Genomic DNA, 17,221 nt, shown 5'->3' with positions numbered 1-17,221 from the left:
ATGTATTGCATTGAGACTTTATACAATTGTACTCGACCATCCAACCTACTTAATTAAACAAGTTAGATAACTCTAGTTTGCATTTAATGTAAATAATTGCCCTTTATTATTCGACTTAAAAATTCTGGTTAAGGTTTTGCATGTAAGCACACATAGGTTAATATCTCAGCAACTACTTTATGTATTGCATTGAGACTTTATACAATGGTACTCAACCATCCAACTTACTTTATTAACCAAGTAAGATAACTCTTGTTTGCATTTAATGCAAATAATTGCCCTTTATTAATCGACTTAGAAATTCTGGTTAAGGTTTTGCATGTAAGCACACATAGGTTAATATCTCAGCAACTACTTGATGTATTGCATTGAGACTTTACACAATGGTACTCAACCATCCAACTTACTTAATTAACCAAGTAAGATAACTCTAGTTTGCATTTAATGCAAATAATTGCCCTTTATTATTCGACTTAGAAATTATGGTTAAGGTTTTGCATGTAAGCACACATAGGTTAATATCTCAGCAACTACTTGATGTATTGCATTGAGACTTTATACAATGGTACTCAACCATCCAACTAACTTAATTGACCGAGTTAGGTAATTCTAGTTTGCATTAAATGCAAAATAAATGCCCTTTATTATTCAACTTAAAAGTTCTGGTTAAGGTTTTGCATGTAACCACATTTTAGTCAATATCTCAGCAAATACATCATGTATTGCATTGAAACTTTAGATATGTATTCCCAACTATCTAACCTACTAATCTAATGAAGTTAGATAACGCTTTTTTGAATACAATGCAAATTATGGGCCTTTATTATTTGACTTGGAAATTCTGGTTAAGGTTTTGCATGTAAGCACACATAGGTTAATATCTCAGCAACTACTTGATGTATTGCATTGAGACTTAATACAATGGTACTCATTCATCCAACTTACTTAATTAACCAAGTTAGATAACTCTAGTTTGCATTTAATGCAAAAATAAATGCCCATTATTATGCGACTTAAAAATTCTGGTTAAGGTTTTGCATGTAACTACATTTTAGTCAATATCTCAGCAACTACTTGATGTATTGCATTGAAACTTTAGAAATGTATTCTTAACTATCTAACCTACTAAATTAATGAAGTTTGATAACACTTTTTTGAATATAATGCAAATTATGGGCCTTTATTATTTGACTTGGAAAATCTGGTTAAGGTTTTGCATGTAAGCACACATAGGTTAATATCTCAGCAACTACTTTATGTATTGCATTGAGACTTTATACAATGGTACTCAACCATCCAACCTACTTAAATAACCAAGTTATCTCGGCAAATACAGCATGTATTGCATTGAAATCCAATCTAACTTTACAGTCATCCATGTTTCGCCATTTTTTTTTCAATCCTTACACTGAAAAGCGCCGGAATAGTCGAGCGCGCTCTCTCTGTGACAGCTCTTGTTTAGTGTTTGAATACTATGGAATGCTGCATATAAGGACATAAGAGTACAGTTGGTTGTGTCTGGATTGTCTCTCATGTATGGACAGATGTTGAAATAACATGCCACATGAGCTTGACTCCTCTAAGGTCAGGGTCTGACTTAGTGCTTGTGTACTATGGAATGCTGCATAGGAGACAGGGTATACCAGTAGATGGTTGTGTCAGGGCTTTAACTTTTTCATGTATGGACAGTTTTAAAAAAAACTTGCCACATGTGTTTGACATACCAAGACAATGTGTAGTGTGCGAGACCAGTATCCCTTTCTCTTAGGTCAAGGTCACACTTGGTGTTTGAATACTATGGAATGCTGCATATAAGGACATAGAGTATAGGTGGTCCTGTCCGGGCTGTAGCTTTCTCTTGTATGGACAGATTTTAAAATATCTTGCCACATTCTTTCCATATACATGTGTTTGACATACAAAGACTACGTGTTGCTTGCAAGACCTGTGTCCCTACCTAAAAGGTCAGATTCACATTTTGTGTTTGTTTACTATGGAATGCTGACTATAAGGACCTAAAGTATGGTTGGTTGTTTCCTGGCTGTAACTTCGGTTTTATGGACAGATTTTAAAATAACACACGTTTTCAACATTTCAAGACGATGTGTCACGTGCAAGACCTGTGTTCATACCTCTAAGGTCAAGGTCACACTAAGTGTTTGTTTACTATGGAATGCTGCATATAAGGACATAAGAGTGTAGGTTGTCAAGTATGGGTGGGATTTTTTATGCACTTTAATAGAACTTGCTCACTGGCACCGGATTTTCAAACTCAATCATTTTTTAAAAAAATCAAAAAAAATCTTATAATTCTTTACTAAAAATTATAATACCGAATATGTAAAAAAATATTGAATTTTTTTTTTTTAAATATGCACTTTGTACTGTATAATACACAGTACAAAGTGCATATTTAAAAAATAACATTTTTTTTTTTTTTTTTAGTAAGGAATTATAAGATTTTCTTTAATTTTTAAAAAAAAATATGATTGAGTTTGAAAATCCGGTGCCAGTGAACTTGCTGTATGTTTTTGACATGTAAAGGCAATGTCGCATTTGCAAGACCTACGCTGTACTGTTATCAAGTATTGGGGTATAGATGAGTTTCAATCCTATGGCACAGACATAATGTCATGTGGTCTTGCAAATGCGCCAGCCATTTTGGTAAGAAACTAGAACTGTAAGCCAAAGGCTAACGAATACCCCCCAACCCTTCCCTGTCTAGGTTGTTTGCCCTGGCCTTAGTTATGGTATCATTAGAAAGCACAAGGCAATACATTTATTTAGTTTATTTAGAATACCTATTACATTGAAAAATGACAAAGGAGTAGGCCACCAAAGCGAATATTACCCCACTCCCACCCACCTCAGGGGAGATAACAAACCTGTTTCTCTCATTTTCACCATAAAGGGGTCATGATGAAAAATGACAAAGGAGTAGGCCACCAAAGCGAATATTACCCCACTCCCACCCACCTCAGGGGAGATAACAAACCTGTTTCTCTCATTTTCACCATAAAGGGGTCATGACTCCTGACAGGATATTCCAAAATGAAGGTGGACGGGTGAATTTGACAGTCTGCCAACCCAATTTCTGTTTACCCACCCCCACCACCTCCCCCCCACACATGAGTACCAAGGAAATAATACAGGTGCACAAAATCACATATACAAAGGTTCACATCATGGTCATGGATAGCTGAAAGTTTGAGAAAAATATATTGAAAAATGACAAAGGAGTAGGCCACCAAAGCGAATATTGTAACAAATTTAAGGCCTGTATGCACCTAACTTCAGGACTTTTGATGGTCTTTTTAAGGACAAAATCAATTAAAGGTTTTTTTAAGGCCATGCAAACATTCTGATTAATACAGGTGCACCAAATCACATATTCAACAGTTCATATCATGGTCATTGACATCTGAAAGTTTGAAAAAGATTTATAGAAAAAATGAAAAAAAATGACCAAGGATTAGGCTAGACAAAGCTGTATAATTTTTGCCTATTTTAACTTATTCAGGGGCCATAATTGGAGACATGATCATGTAATTCCAACCACAATCACAGGGGCAAATGTTCTCACCATGGCTAAAAGTTTGAAAAAGATTCATTCAAAAATGACGAAGGAGTAGGACGAACAAAACTAATTTTACCCAATTTAACTCATTAAGGGGCCACAACTCCACTCAGGATCATGTGACTCCCACCAAATTCATGGAGGCAAAGGTTTACATCATGGCCATTAATATTTGAAAGTTTGAAAAAGATTTGCTCAATAGCTTCAAAGATGAATCCTGGACAAAGCTAATTTTGCCCAATTTAACTCATTAAGGGGCCACAACTCAACTCAGGATCATGCGACTCTGACCAAATCCACGGAGGCACAGGTTTACATCATGGTCATTAATATTTGAAAGTTTGAAAAAGATTTGTTCAATAACGACAAAGATGAATCCCGGACAAAAAAAACGGACGGACAGACGGACAGACAGACAGACAGACGGACAGACGGACAACCCGATTCCAGTATACCCCCCCCCCCCCCAAACTTTGTTTTGGGGGGTATAATAATGCAATGGGGCCTTGCGAATGCACCAGCTATATTGTTTAGACATAATGTCATGTTGTCTTGCAAGGCCACCAGCCATCTTGGTTAGATATATTGCCATACGGTAGAGCAAATGCACCAGCCATGTTGGTTCAACGTAATAACATGACTGTGGTCTAACAAATGCACCAGTTATTTTGGTTAGACATAATGTCATATGGTATAGCAAATGCACCAGCCATTTTGGTTAGACATAATGCCATATTGTATAGCAAATGCACCAGCCATGTCGGTTTAACATAAAGCCATGGCTGTGTTCTTACAATGCACCAGCCATATTGATTAGACATAATGCCATGATTGTAGTCTTGTAATATACTAGTACAACCTATACTGGTTAGACCTAATGCCACATGGTCTTGCCAAAAGAGCCAGCCATATTGGTTAGACATAATGCAATGGGGTCTTGCAAATGCATCAGCCATGTTGGTTAGACATAAAACCATGACTGTGGTCTTGCAATTGCACCAGCCATATTGGTTAGTCATAAGGGACATTCCATTACTATTTTCCTCCCATTTTTATGTACTGACTAGGAGCAAAACTACATACGAAACATTACAGCTAAGTCATCTAAGCCAGAACCAATTCATGGGAGCATGAAACAGATGAGTTTTAAATCTATGGGAACCCTACAGTGGAAATCTAAGAATATAGCGTCATCGATGGAGCATATTTTAAACATATTCCATTAAAGAAAATAAAGCTTAATGACAGATCATGGACATGAGACTAACAAGGTTAACAAGAGCCCTAGTGCAAGACTGAGAGGGTCCACTGAGTTGAAGATCGCTCACCTGATAAATGATGCCCTGGCTTGGGCCAATTCTGTGCATTTGGGCATGCTTTGAACAAGTGGATGGAGCAAACATTCTGACCAAGTTTCATCAAAATTGTGCCAAATAGGCTACTGTTTCAAAAATTAGAAAATATATGTTTACCCTAGTCGATAGATAGATATCTTTAGTGGGGATTGAAGAGAACTCCTGGTTCAAGGTCATTAGCTCTAAATGTATGAATATATATTTAAGGATATTTGCGGATTTCTGGCATTTTTACATGTGTTTATGCCTAGAAATTCATGAAGAGCTAGCATTTTAAGGAAAATTTACAAACATGTCGCGTGCATTCATACTGCATGAACACAATGAACAAACGTTATAATTCCTTATTTTCACATTTTAAATTATTGAACATTCTAAAAATTGGGGAAATCTTCCCCAACTGATAATATACACTGCAAAATAATTTCCTGCTACCTATTTGTAGACTTTGGGACAGTTTTTCTATCTAAATGTTAAGAGGAGAGAGTGGTATTGAATCTTGATTTCATGACAGACATTTTTGAAAACATTCGGTACTTAATGTGTGTAAACAGGAAAAGACATCATGAACATTTAAAAAATTATGACGTCATCTTACTGGATATGAAGTTAAAATTTAAAAGAAAGCAAATTCCATTAAAATTATAGTGGTTTTGCTGTATTTGTTTTTTACTTGATATCATCTTAGTAGGCATTCTTCTTATAAAGAATTACAAGAGCTGTCACAGTATGTGACGAATGCCCCCGAATGTGACATTGACCTATGAACAAGGTCAGTACATGAAAAGTTGATCTTGCCTTTACATGTCAAATACATATGGCAAGTCATTTTAAATTGCCTCTGAACATATGACCTTATATTCAGCATTCCATTGTGAATAAACACTAAGTGTATCTTTCACCTTAGCGGTAGGGACATGGGTCTTGCACGCGACACGTCGTCTTGGTATGTTGAACACATGTGGCAAATATTTTAAAATCTGTCCATACAAGAAAAAGTTACAGCCCGGACAAGACAACCTATACTCTATGTGCTTATATGCAGCATTGTGAATAAACACCAAAGTGTGACCTTGACCTTAGAGGTAAGGACACGGGTCTTGCATGCAACACGTCGTCTTGGTATGTCGAACACATGTGGCAATCATTTTAAAATCTGTCCATAAAAGAGAAAGTAACAGCCCGGACACGACAACCTATACTCTATGTCCTTATATATGCAGCATTCCATTGTAAATAACAGTGTGACCTTAGAGGTAAGGACACGGGTCTTGCACGCGACACGTCCTCTTGATATGTTGAACACATGTGGCAAGTTATTTTAAAATCTGTCCATACAAGAGAAAGTTACAGCCCGGACACGACAACCTATACTCTATGTCCATATACCCAGCATTTCATTGTGAATAAACACCTAAGTGTGAGCTTGACTTTAGAGGGAGGGACACAGGTCTTGCACGCGACACATCGTCTTGGTATGTGGAACACATGTGGCAAGTTACTTTAAAATATGTCCATACAAGAGAAAGTTACAGCCTGGACGTGACAACCTATACTCCATATCCTTATATGCTGCAGTCCATTGTGAATAAACACTAAGTGTGACTTTGACCTTAGAGGTAGGGACAAGGGTCTTGTACGCGACACATCGTCTTGGTATGTGGAACACATGTGGCATGTTATTTTAAAATCTGTCCATACAAGGGAAAGTTACAGCCCGGACACGAGAACCTATGCTCCATTGTGAATAAACACTAAGTGTGACCTTGACCTTAGAGGTATGAACATGGGTCTTGCACGCGACACGTTGTCTTGGTATGTGGAACATATGTGGCAAGTTATTTTAAAATCTGTCCATACAAGGGAAAGTTACAGCCCGGACACGAGTTATTGAGCCTAACACACGGACGGACGGTGCGATTTTAATATGCCCACCTTCGGGGGCATAAAAACTGTCGAATGTATCTGTGGTTTTAAATTATTCCGGGTACTACATTTCTGCAAAGCATGTAGCGCAGGAAATGGCAATGCTGTTGTTTTCAGCTCATCACTAGAACAAGCTAAACAGGCGAGTCCTTTTTGCTTTTCTTTACTGGTAATGCATGTTTGAAAAAAAATCTGACACACATCATTATAAAATTATATTATATACTAGTAATACATAATTTTATTCAACTAGTCCAGGAAATGTTTGTAAGATCGCCAAAGGTTTGCTTTCTTACATATTTCCTGACCTTGTTGAATAAAATTGTGTAATATATTACGACTTGATCCTGTGAAGATTCTATATGTATAATGTTCTATCCATTTTGTATTTTAGCACTAAATTAAGCTTCAAAAATTGACCATCATAAGATTATTTCACCTTATTATTCAACTTTCTGTACTATAGTTTGATTTTAGCATCATTCTTGTTAGGTGACTCGCAGATCATCAGCATGTTACAGCGAGATGAATTTTCATTGTGAAGTCCTCCAGATTGGTTACCCCTGTGTGCAGATGTTCCACAAGCCCATGTACACCTCTAATCAGAACAACCTTAGTGTACACATGGTCATGGACCATTAAAAGAGCCAACTGTAAGACTATTCAAATCACATTTGTAGCACCAGTGCAAACAGTGCAACGGAGCCTAGTGACCAATCAAAGCAAACAAGGGGGCCGAGATGGCCCTCAATAGCGAACCTGTATAGTTTGAAAAATTACTGGCTGATCTGTTTGTTAGATATCTTTTAAGAGTTTCTACAATATTGTCTATTGATCAGAATTCATTAAACAGTGTGTTAAATGTCCGGAAACTTAATGCAAAGTTGCATCAAAATTGATGCCACAGTTCCCGGGAAGATTCGTTTTATGGTTTTCCTCAATTTGAACAAGAGCCATAGGCTGCATTAAAATATGAAAAAGTTACCAGACTTGTTCAGTTTAGAAGGTCGTTTGAACATAAAGCATTGTTTTAGGTTGCAATCAAACACTGAGTGGTTGGTGAGATATGGGCTTAATGAAACTTGCACACAAAACTTTCACTGGAATTTCTAAACTGGGCCATAATTTGCATATAATCATGCAAGTATCACAGATTTATTAATTAGTAGGTCTGTTGACTAAGAAGCTTAGTTTTTAGTTCCAATCAAACATATTGAGTGGTTAGCGAGACATGGTCCTCATGGCTTAATGAAACTTGCACACAAAACTTTCACTGGAATTTCTAAACTGGGCCATAATTTGCATATAATCATGCAAGTATCACAGATTTATTAATAAGTAGGTCTGTTGACTAAGAAGCTTAGTTTTTAGTTCCAATCAAACATATTGAGTGGTTAGCGAGACATGGTCCTCATGGAACTTGCACACAAAACTTGACCAGAATATCCAAGTAAATTTTTTTCCATAATTTGCAAAAGATCATGCCAGCTACCTAACCAGCTGAATTAAGTAGGTCTGTTAACTGTGAAGCTTTGTTTCAAATTTCAATAAAACACTGAGTGGTTGGTGAGAAAAGGACTTAATGGTACTAGCATGCAAAACTTTCACTTCTAAGCCGATGTAGAATAGCTCTTCTTATTCTTCGAGAAAGTCAAGCTAAAAAAGTTTGTTAATTATTTGAAAAAGCTCTTTCATTGATGTTTTCAGGACTGCTTCATTATATTGAAGGTAGGGTATTCATCTCAACTTTCTTTTTTTGAATCAGTTGGACTTTAATTCAAATTCCAAATGTAAGCAGTAGAAATGAAGACAACCAACACTTTAAAGGCATATTTTTATTAAATCAATCTGTAACCAGACACCTGTTCAGAATGACTGACAACAACAACAACAACATGATTGACCAGCACTACATGACAGTGTGTTAGGGAGCAACCAACAGGCCACCCACTGTCTACTGCAACATATCAACATACACACAAAACAATAACCCCTAGTTCAATGGAACCAAGGTCGAAATATCTTGACTTGGGAGACTACAATTTATTATGCATATTATGTGATATATCTTCTTAGTTATAAGATTCATACAAATGACTTTCTTTTAACATATCAAACGTAAATTGCAGTGAGTGATACAATTCTGCAGCAATATAATTTATTCACGGTGCCCTTTTTCAGATTTCCATTCTTGTAAATCAAAAGGTAGATGCAATACTATGTTGGGACTGATGGACAAAAATATATAACAGGTCCATTAACTTATTCTTAAGAACATCTTTTGAAAACAAAGTGTTTCATTTTGAGTAGACAATCAGACGGTATATAATTGCAACTGCAACTTATAGAGGGCTCTATCATAATAATTCTTTTTTCGGCATACCAGTATATGTTTACAATAAAAAAGCATACACTATTTTTGTGTTGAGATCCTCTATCTGGGATAAATGTTTTAACAAAGTTAGGACAAAAAATATCCCCAAAACATGTCAAAGGTAGTTAATCAATAATCTTGTAAATGCCATCTACTGTTAACATTTCATTTTATTTCATAACACATCTAAATAATTAGAAGAATATGTTTTTAAAAGTATCCTCAACAGGGAAAAATTACATGTATTTAGAAATGGTAGTCATGTACCACTAGTATGCTAAATACTGTACAGAAAGTAGCTGCATAAATCCTAGCACTAGCAACAAAAGAGCTTACCTAATTTCTATATAAAATCAAAACTGATTATCAGCTCTGAGCACAATAAAGACATAGCTTACTACCATGGAAACGAGCCAGTATCAGGCAAACTCGGACAGTGCAAAATCCAGACATAGCTTACTGCCATGTTAATGTTTTACTATTTAATATGAGTGGCTTTACTTAAGCTTAATGACTGCTTAATGCAAGTACACTGCCAACAGTGGAGGTATGTGTTTCATAGATATAAAATACAGTTTAAACTAATTTATTTTGGATCTTAAATGAAGACTGAAGCATGTTCCCTAGGCAGTCCTCGTGTCCATTTTGAGAGGCTGTGAGGAAGTGTGCCTGGTTGGGCTGGCACCTGTGACCTTTTGTTCGGGACACAAACCCTACACCACTACACAAACAGACACATAATTACAGTATTAATTCGAAGAAATTAATGGATTAAAGCATACATTGTATGAACATTTGTTATGTCTTTCTCCACAACATGTAAGCTATGTCTGAATTGTAGCACTAACATGATCACAATGTACTCAAGTAATATCATTCACAGTAAAATACTGTCTCATATCAACATATTGAGATATCACTGGACAAATGCCCAGACCAGGCAATTAACTAGCATTTTGTACAAAGTTATCATCAGGACAACAGCAAAATAACTTAATTAAAAATATAATGTAAAAATGAACAGCACTAATGACTTGAACATAAAATATCAGTATAATGTAACAAAAGTATACACCGTGATCAACATAATGGCAGTACTGTGAGCCAGACAGCACCAGTCAAAAACATGCTAACAGAGCAGCTAACTGTACATGGCAGCTAGTACACGCTACAACACAGAAAGTCACACAAGACATCTATAAACTTTGTGACAAAAAGCCCTTGCATTTTATCAGCTGTATTTGTGTTACCGTATTTCCTCGACTGTAAGACGGGGAAATTGGGTCCCGATTTTTAACCTCAAAGTAGGGGGCCCGTCTTATAGGCGAGTCTATAAAAATTTAGAAAGAACAGAGTCAGAATCAGTAATATTCACCTTACAGTTTCTGACTGACTGATTTATTTGTCTACTGATGACACCCCCATAAAAGTGACAAGATCACACCCATCGGATTTAGACGACCGTCTGCTTTGTTACGCTACGATGAACACTCGATATCTTCTAATTGGCAAACGCTTGTTATCGGTCAAAACGTATTTTGTTTATCATAGGAGATACATTTTATTGCCTTTATACTTAAAATATTTTGAAAAAAAAATCATTGTGTTATTTTTTCCATGTCGGAAATAAAACATACTTTTTCCTTACGATTAGGCTATGCATATATCATGCCTACTTACTGGCATGCTTCAATTCACATTTCATTAATCGTTTAATATACACTAATTTATCCGCAATCATCAATGGTTATTTGTTTGTTTGTCGGCTGCAGATCAAACGGTACAATTTGTGACATCACAGCACGAGCTGTGTAAACATCAAAGGTGCATGGCAGTGGTTTGTATTTAAATAGGTCAGCCTTTACCGTATAACCCCATTTACTCCCAAGATTGCGTTCAAGCTGGTTAGAACATACATGTACCATACGATCGGAAAAATAAAAATCAATAATCCTCGTCTGAGAACTTTCAAATCATGGCAAATATATTTGAGTTTACTACAAACATGAATGAACCTTTGGCTGTACGAAAAAATTAAATAAATCCTTTACCGAGTAACGTTGTTCTATTATTAACCTACCTCCACATTAGAGAGTTCACAGTTGACATTAAATCAGCGATTTTCTTCCAAGCAACTGAACAAATTTAGTTGATAATTGACTGTTTAGGTTGAACATTACTACAGGTTTGGAGATATTCAAGTGCTGGATTTGCTTTAAAAATTGACCCCGTCTTATAAACCAGTCTGGACAAAAATGCCAGATTTCATGTGCAAAGTTAGGGGGTCGTCTTATAAGCGGATCGCCTTATAGTCGGGGAAATACAGTATCTATTGTACTCAACAGCACAACAGTTACTGCATGTATGGAAGGCAAAAGCCAAATGATGATTTCCAAAGTATAGTTATAAATGTTAGAGTCATTACCATTACTGCCTTTATAGCGAAAATAACTAATCATAAGAACATTGTTCTTTGCCAAGAAAAAATATTGATTACCTGTTAATCAAGGAAAATTTGAACACAGAATGTGGCTGTTACTGAATGAGTAGATTGAGGTTCCTATAAAACTCATGTACAATCAAATAAATGACTAATTAGATCCAACACAGCCAATCACAGTACCAAAGACACGTGTATTTCCTACTATCGTGAACAGAATCTTTTATAAATGTTTAACAGATTAAGACAATATCAGTTCACTGAGAGCTGTGGTCGACCTCTGGTATAACAACTGTTGAAATTGTTTCCTAAGCCAATAAATATCCATTTAATTTTTTTTAGGTACTCCTTACTGTTTAACTGAAAATGTCCAGCAAAAACAAACATTACAACAGAAGGATAGTCTGGAATTGAAAGCTTTCAATCCTAATTCCCGGATTAATCCTCAACTTTGACATCTCTGTGTATTGTTAACTACAATTGGAGGGAGTAGACTCTGTCTTGGCCTCCACAGAAAAATAACACAGAACTTGAAGTCATAAAACTCCCCAAATAAAATGATGACAACGAAAATATACGGACAACACATTTTCACATATTAATTATATATCACTAAAACTCAATGATTTCAGTGAAAGTTCAATAAAGCATGATTATTAAAAATATTGTATGGCTCTTCATAGCATGCATAGGTTAACAAAAAAACAAAATCAGTTGTTTTAATAAAAGTTTGAAATGCAGGCCGGAGTTAAGCATACCGTAACAAAATTTGAATGAGAAAATAAGAATTCAAACATTCCATCAAAATATTTTATAACCTTAAGTTGTATTTATACCCTAAGTAATAACAAAACATACAGATTAACATTGATAACAATCATGTATCAAATTAAATTCAATGAACAGATATCAACTTATCCTAACAAAACATGCAACCTTTGATAATTATAACATTTTGCATATTTCTTGTATGTCGAGATGTGTAAATTTATGGCACAAAAATCCTAAATATTGCCCACAATTCATCATTCCTAATTCAAATTGTACTTTAAAACCAAAAATTAAGAAGGAATGTAAGATTATGTCTATCCAAATAGTCAGCCAATGTATTGTTATTACTTCTCAAGTTACCGGTAACTAGAGCTGTCACAGGAGTGACGAATACCCCCAAATGCCACCTGGACACAGGAATGGCAAACCATTCCTTTGAAAAGAGGCCATAACTCCAAGGTTACTGCAACCTGCATCTTCTTTTATCATGCATGTATTGTTTTATTTAAATCTGTTAAGTAATTTAGAAGTTACACTGCTGACAAGAAAAACTAGCCTTTCATGATTTATCGTCCGGAAACCATTTTTCTATTTTTAGTAACAGTGACCTTGACCTTGGCCCCACCAGCCCAAATATCGAACTTGACCTGTATCTTCTGATGTTACACCTGTGTACCAAAAATTGTTCAAATCTGTCAAGCCTTTCATGATTTATCGTCCGGAAACAGTTTTTCTATTTTTAGTAACAGTGACCTTGACCTTGGCCCCACCAGCCCCAATATCGAACTTGACCTGTATCTTCTGATGTTACACCTGTGTACCAAAAATTGTTCAAATCTGTCAAGCCTTTCATGAGTTATCGTCCGGAATCCGTTTTTCTATTTTTAGTAACAATGACCTTGACCTTGGCCCCACCAGCCCCAATATCGAACTTGACCTACATCTTCTGATGTTACACCTGTGTACCAAAAATTGTTCAAACCTGTCTAGCCTTTCATGAGTTATCGTCCGGAAACCGTTTTTCTATTTTTAGTAATAGTGACCTTGACCTTGGCCCCACCAGCCCCAATATCGAACTTGACCTGTATCTTCTGATGTTACACCTGTGTACCAAAATTTTTTCAAATCTGTCTAGCCTTTCATGAGTTATCGTCCAGAAACCATGAAAACCGACAGACCGACCGACAAGCTCACTCCTATATACCCCTTCAAACTTCGCTTGTGGGGGTATAAAAACTAAATTTATGCAATAAAAATTCAACAATCACATTTTATGTTACTTAAAACGAAATATGCACATTGAACACATTTTCAATATAAAAGGTCTGTTCAGTCCACTGAAATACTTTAACTAATTACTTTTAATGTTGCAAACATGACTGAATATTCAGAACATGATGATTCTAAACAACATGAACAGTGAGTACAGTCTGGTATGGAGAACAGCTCAGTTCTCGAAACCATGGAAACTAACAACATGATGGAACAGCTTGTAAACACAAAAACACTAACAACCTCAACAGTCATGGAGTATCTCACTTCACTGAAAACAGGTGGCTGGAATTTTAATGCAGGGCTTCTTCCACAACTGTGAGTGTTCACACAGAAATAGAAATGAAGCGAGGAAATGGCCACGCACATTTTATGTTCTTCACCACAGGGATATCCTTTGTATGTGGCTGTGTATATCCTCCAACTCTCAATGGACAAGCCTTTACATCCACAATGTAAATCCTGGGACTTGGCTTGCAAATCCCATGAATCAGAGCACTATAAACTGTTGTCATGGCAACACATATCACAAAACTGTCAGCGTTCATCTCACATTTGGCAATACTGTCCGTTCATTTTCAAAAACTGCAAAAATATGTAAACATTTAAAATCTTCATTTATCTTGTACAGATTAAAGAACTTGGGCATTAATTTAAATAGAAGTAAACAACTTAAAATAAAAAAAACAAATGAATCATATCAATATTTCCTAAAGTTTTTTTCGACAGATGTAATAAACAAGAGGGCCATGATGGCCCTGTATCGCTCACCTGTAGCTTTGCTAAATAAAGTGAACATTCTGACCTATTATCATAAAGATCCAATGAATTGACCTAGTGACCTAGTTTTTGACCCGGGTTGACCCAATATCGAACCTGACCTAGCATATGTTAAGATGATCATTCTGTCCAAGTTTCATTAAGATTAGGCTAAAATTGTGATCTCTATTGTGTTCACAAGGTTTTTTTACTAATTGACCTAGTGACCTAGTTATTGACCGCGGATGGATCAATGTCGAACTTGACCTAGATGTTATAGAAATGATCATTCTGACCAAGTTGCATTAAGATTAGGCTAAAATTGTGACCTCTATTGTGTTCATAAGGTTTTTCTAATATCTGACCTAGTGACCTAGTTATTGACCGCGGATGACCCAATATCGAACATGACCCAGATTTTATAGAGATGATCATTCTGACCAAGTTGCATTAACATTAGGCTAAAATTGTGACCTCTATTGTGTTCACAAGGTTTTTCTACTAATTGACCTAGTGACCTAGTTATTGACGGTAATTGACCCAATATCGAACTTGACCTAGATTTTATAGAGATGATCATTCTGACCAAGTAACATTAAGATTAGGCTTAAGTTGTGACCTCTGTTGTGATCACAAGGTTTTTCTACTAATTGACCTAGTGACCTAGTTATTGACCGCGAATGACCCAATATCGAACTTGACCTATATTGTTCTAGAGATGATCATTCTGACCAAGTTGAATTGAGATAAGCCTAAAATTGTGACCTCTATTGTGTTCACAAGGTTTTTCTACTAATTTACCTAGTGACCTAGTTTTTGACCTGGGTTGACCCAATATGGAACTTGACCTAGCTTATGTTAAGATGATCATTCTGACCAAGTTTCATTAAGATTAGGCTAAAATTGTGACCTCTATTGTGTTCACAAGGTTTTTTTACTATCTGACCTAGTGACCTAGTTATTGACCGCGGATGACCCAATGTGGAACTTGACCTAGATTTTATAAAGATGATCAGTCTGACCAAGTTTCATAAAGATTAGGCTAAAATTGTGACCTCTATTGTGTTCATAAGGTTTTTCTAATATCTGACCTAGTGACCTAGTTATTGACTGCGGATGACCCAATATCGAACATGACCCAGATTTTATAGAGATGATCATTCTGACCAAGTTGCATTAACATTAGGCTAAAATTGTGACCTCTATTGTGTTCACAAGGTTTTTCTACTAATTGACCTATTGACCTAGTTATTGACGGTAAATGACCCAATATCGAACTTGACCTAGATTTTATAGAGATGATCATTCTGACCAAGTTACATTTAGATTAGGCTTAAGTTGTGACCTCTATTGTGTTCACAAGGTTTTTATACTAATTGACCTAGTGACCTAGTTATTGACCGCGAATGAACCAATATCGAACTTGACCTATATTTTTCTAGAGATGATCATTCTGACCAAGTTGGATTGAGTTAAGCCTAAAATTGTGACCTCTATTGTGTTCACAAGGTTTTTCTACTAATTGACCTAGTGACCTAGTTTTTGACCCGGGTTGACCCAATATGGAACTTGACCTAGGTTATGTTAAGATGATCATTCTGACCAAGTTTCATTCAGATAAGGCTAAAATTGTGACCTCTATTTTGTTCACAAGGTTTTTCTAATAATTGACCTAGTGACCTAGTTATTGACTGCGTATGACCCAATATCGAACTTGACCCAGATTTTATAGAGATGATCATTCTGACCAAGTTGCATTAAGATTAGCCTAAAATTGTGACCTCTATTGTGTTCACAAGGTTTTTGTACTAATTGACCTAGTGACCTAGTTATTGACCGCAGATGACCCAATATCGAACTTGACCTAGATTTTATAGAGATGATCATTCTGACCAAGTTGCATTGAGATTAGGCTAAAATTGTGACCTCTATTGTGTTCACAAGGTTTTTGTACTAATTGACCTAGTGACCTAGTTATTGACCGTGAATGACCCAATATCAAACTCGACCTACATTTTATAGCAATGATCATTCTGACCAAGTTGCATTGAGATTAGGCTAAAATTGTGACCTCTATTGTGTTCACAAGGTTTTTCTACTAATTTACCTAGTGACCTAGTTTTTGACCTGGGTTGACCCAATATGGAACTTGACCTAGCTTATGTTAAGATGATCATTCTGACCAAGTTTTATTAAGATTAGGCTAAAATTGTGACCTCTATTGTGTTCACAAGGTTTTTTTACTATCTGACCTAGTGACCTAGTTATTGACCGCGGATGACCCAATGTGGAACTTGACCTAGATTTTATAAAGATGATCAGTCTGACCAAGTTTCATAAAGATTAGGCTAAAATTGTGACCTCTATTGTGTTCATAAGGTTTTTCTAATATCTGACCTAGTGACCTAGTTATTGACTGCGGATGACCCAATATCGAACATGACCCAGATTTTATAGAGATGATCATTCTGACCAAGTTGCATTAACATTAGGCTAAAATTGTGACCTCTATTGTGTTCACAAGGTTTTTCTACTAATTGACCTATTGACCTAGTTATTGACGGTAAATGACCCAATATCGAACTTGACCTAGATTTTATAGAGATGATCATTCTGACCAAGTTACATTTAGATTAGGCTTAAGTTGTGACCTCTATTGTGTTCACAAGGTTTTTATACTAATTGACCTAGTGACCTAGTTATTGACCGCGAATGACCCAATATCGAACTTGACCTATATTTTTCTA

General features: G+C 36.0%; 1 protein-coding gene across 1 annotated transcript in view; it reads right to left on the bottom strand.

Annotated features, from left to right (window-relative positions):
* Window positions 1-8,678: 8,678 nt before the first annotated feature.
* The window catches only part of LOC128231342 (leucine-rich repeat protein soc-2 homolog), a 33,037-nt gene continuing 24,494 nt past the window's right edge, over window positions 8,679-17,221 (bottom strand). Inside the window, exon 19 of the mRNA XM_052944024.1 lies at window positions 8,679-14,300. Within this exon, the coding sequence (XP_052799984.1) occupies window positions 14,265-14,300 (36 nt within the window). The 3' untranslated portion in view covers window positions 8,679-14,264. The remainder of the gene's footprint in view (window positions 14,301-17,221) is intronic.

This window comes from Mya arenaria, chromosome 4 (genome assembly GCF_026914265.1).
Source record: "Mya arenaria isolate MELC-2E11 chromosome 4, ASM2691426v1".
NCBI classification, from domain to species: domain Eukaryota; kingdom Metazoa; phylum Mollusca; class Bivalvia; order Myida; family Myidae; genus Mya; species Mya arenaria.
The sequence above is the reverse complement of the archived record's forward strand: the minus strand, read 5'-3'. Positions and strand labels throughout refer to the sequence as shown.